Here is a 3,078-nt window from a genome sequence, read left to right on the forward strand (position 1 = left end):
GCCATATAAGAACTGACCAAATGTACACCTTTAAAATTATTATTCTAATGTTCAGAGAGATTGAATTAGATTTCAGTATATTTAGTTGCTGAGAAAACGTCGGACAAAACGGGAAAAAATATGCTTCAGGTCGACAATTAATACAGTAGACTCCGCTTAACTGGATCAGCATTTCATTGGCCAGCAAAACTGCTACATGTTACATTGATTCAATGTCTGCAGATGCTGAATCAATGTCATACCAAGAACAATTGTATCGTTTAAATATTTACTTATCTTCGCCTTATCCCTGCATTGTGCCGTTCGTAAGGTATACAGGCTGTTAGTGCTGTAGCTACTTGAAAGGATCATTTGCAGTCACTGGAATATAAAAGTTTGTTGTGTTCAAATGCAACTTTTGTGTAACTGCATGTTTACGTGTTCACAGGATTATAGAGGAAAATAAACCAGTTAATATTGAAAGCAGAATGAAGTCTAAACTTTATAAAAGTAATCACGCTTTAGAAATGTTGTCAATGTTGAACAATGACAGGATCAAAATGAAAAACTATTGTGATGTCACTTTAACTGCTGGATCTGATGACTTTGCTGGACACAAATGTATCCTTGGAGTGTTCTCAACATTTTTTTCAAAAATGTTTTCCATGGAAATGAAGGAAAAGTATGAAGGAAAAGGAAATGTCCAAGGAGTGACTGAAGAGACACTTGAAGCTGTTTTAAACTTCATTTACACTTGTGACATCACAATCACAAGTGAGAATGTGTACAACTTAATAGAAGCAGCTAATTACGTTGAGATTCCTTATTTGAAGGTCTTCTGTGTGGAATTTTTACTTGAAGAAATTGATGCAACAAACTGTCTCCATATTCGATCATTCTCGAACTTGTATAATCTTGACAAACTCATAGAAAAAGCAAATTCTGTGATTGCAAACAACTTTGAAAGTTTTATAAAGGAAAAAAAGTTCAACAAATTGAAAATTGCAGACATGAAAACAGTTTTTCAAATGGAAAATAAAAATGTGACATCTGAGGAAATTGTTTTCCATGGAATAATTGAATGGATCAAACATGACGTCGATGCACGTAAGCAATACTTGATTGAGCTTTTCAGTTTAATAAAACTTGAAAATTTATCTGGAGATTTCTTACAGAATGTTGTCAGTCAAGAAGAATTGATCATGAATTGTCATGAATGTCTTAAGATGTGTTTTCAAATGACAGTTTCGCGAATTCGATTTCAACAAAGCAATCAAGCTGTTCTTGTTCAAGAAAAAATAGAAAACCACTTCATTGCATTCACTGGAAAGCAAATACTGAAATGTGACCTAATAAACAAAGAGATAACCAGACTACCAAACCCATTGTTTACTCATACTTGGGGATCTATTGCAAGTCACAAGAGGAAAGTTTACATCATAAGTGGAAAGAACAATAACATAGTGGAAAGATTAAACTTGAACGACCAGGCGTCAGGTTGGAAGGAATTAGCTTGTACACATGTAAGGAGAGAAGGTGGTGCTTCTGTTGTTTTGGATGGTCGCATTTACAATTGTGGTGGATGGGGTGCTCTACGATATGGAGAATGTTATAACATTGCCGAGAACAGATGGAACAGCATTGATGACATGAATGAAGGGCGTTATCTCTTTGCCTTGGTTTCTACCAGCGGAGAAATATATGCAATTGGTGGTTATGGGAATGGCAATTACCTAAACTCAGTTGAACATCACGATCCTCGCCAAGGTGGTTGGAATATTCTTCCTTCAATGAAAGTTCCAAGGTATGGTCTAGCAGGTGTTGTTCTCAATGATCAAATATATGCAATAGGAGGATGCAACAAAGGAAATCTCAAAGGAGGCGAAAAAAGTTCTATTGAAAAACTCAGATCAGTCGAACAGTTTGATCCACGGAACCAAACTTGGTGCAATGTTGCAGAGATGAATTATGGAAGATCCAATCATGGGGCTTGTGTTTTAAATGGGAAAATATACGTCGCTGGAGGAGGATCAGATGCTGTGGAGGTTTATGATCCAGTGTGGAATGTTTGGAAAGTTAAAGCAAATATTCCAGAATTGAAACACCTCAAGCATTTAGTTGACATTTGATTAAATTCTTATGCCTCATTTTGTGTTCAATTTTAATGTGTCGAAGGTTTTAGTTTGCCAAAACATCAAGTCACATCTCAAGTGTTTGTGACATCATCGATTTTTCTTAGATCTGCCTAAAATCTAAATTATAAAATTCTGTTCAGTATACCTTCGTTGACGCCTGATTGTGATTTGTGAAAGCTATGCAGGTTTTTAGATTGCCTTATAAAAATACTCCTTGTTTTAAAATTTGTTTTTGTTTCGCACTCAAACTTGCAAACATTGACGGTTATGACGTAAAAACAGAGTGAAACTGTTCACCAGGCATTTGATAAATAAAGTAACTTGCGTTCTTCTGATGAGTATAGGCTACTAGGTTACCTCCTGATGTATGATACCTATTACCATTCTTGCTACTTTACTTTATTCATTTCGTCAGTATGTTTTTGTGTTGTGCCCAGGGATGGAGGAACCATTTTAAAAGTAGGTGGGCCCAGAGGCGCAGCAGTCAAAGTCAATCCAACTTTCTGTTTGTATAAACAAAGAACTCAACATAAAGCGCCATTATGATACAAAACATATTATTTTTTCCAAGTTAATGGGTCAAACAAGGAACGGCAAAGTTAATCTACTCAAAAATAGCTTTAAAACAGCAAATTTCTCTGTTACAAAGGTTACCAATGAACCAGAAAATTCTTTTGCTAGCTACAAGGTAGCACAATCAATAGCAAAAGACAAGAAATCGTATAGTGATGGAGAATTTGGGAAAAGGTGTAAGATGGATGTTATTGAAAACATATGTCCAGAGAAAAAAACAAACTACTTTTCAGATATATAGGCCTAAGTCTTTCAACAAGAACCGTAACTCGACGAAAAGAAGAGATATCGGAGAAGGTAACATCTAGCAAAAAGTTATTGTATATCTACAGTTCTTTGCAATGGCAATGGATGAGAGCACAGACACGACAGATAAGCCTACAGCTGCAGC

At 35.7% G+C, this 3,078-nt stretch overlaps 1 protein-coding gene across 1 annotated transcript; it reads left to right on the top strand.

The window, feature by feature from the left end:
• The first annotated feature begins 539 nt into the window (after positions 1-539).
• On the top strand, positions 540-2,108 carry LOC145773890 (kelch-like protein 7). Its single transcript, XM_082585013.1, has one exon. It carries the CDS (start codon positions 540-542, stop codon positions 2,106-2,108), a length of 1,569 nt encoding a protein of 522 aa, XP_082441139.1.
• The last annotated feature ends 970 nt before the right edge of the window (positions 2,109-3,078 follow it).

This window comes from Aplidium turbinatum, chromosome 7 (genome assembly GCF_918807975.1).
Source record: "Aplidium turbinatum chromosome 7, kaAplTurb1.1, whole genome shotgun sequence".
Classification (NCBI taxonomy): Eukaryota; Metazoa; Chordata; class Ascidiacea; order Aplousobranchia; family Polyclinidae; genus Aplidium; species Aplidium turbinatum.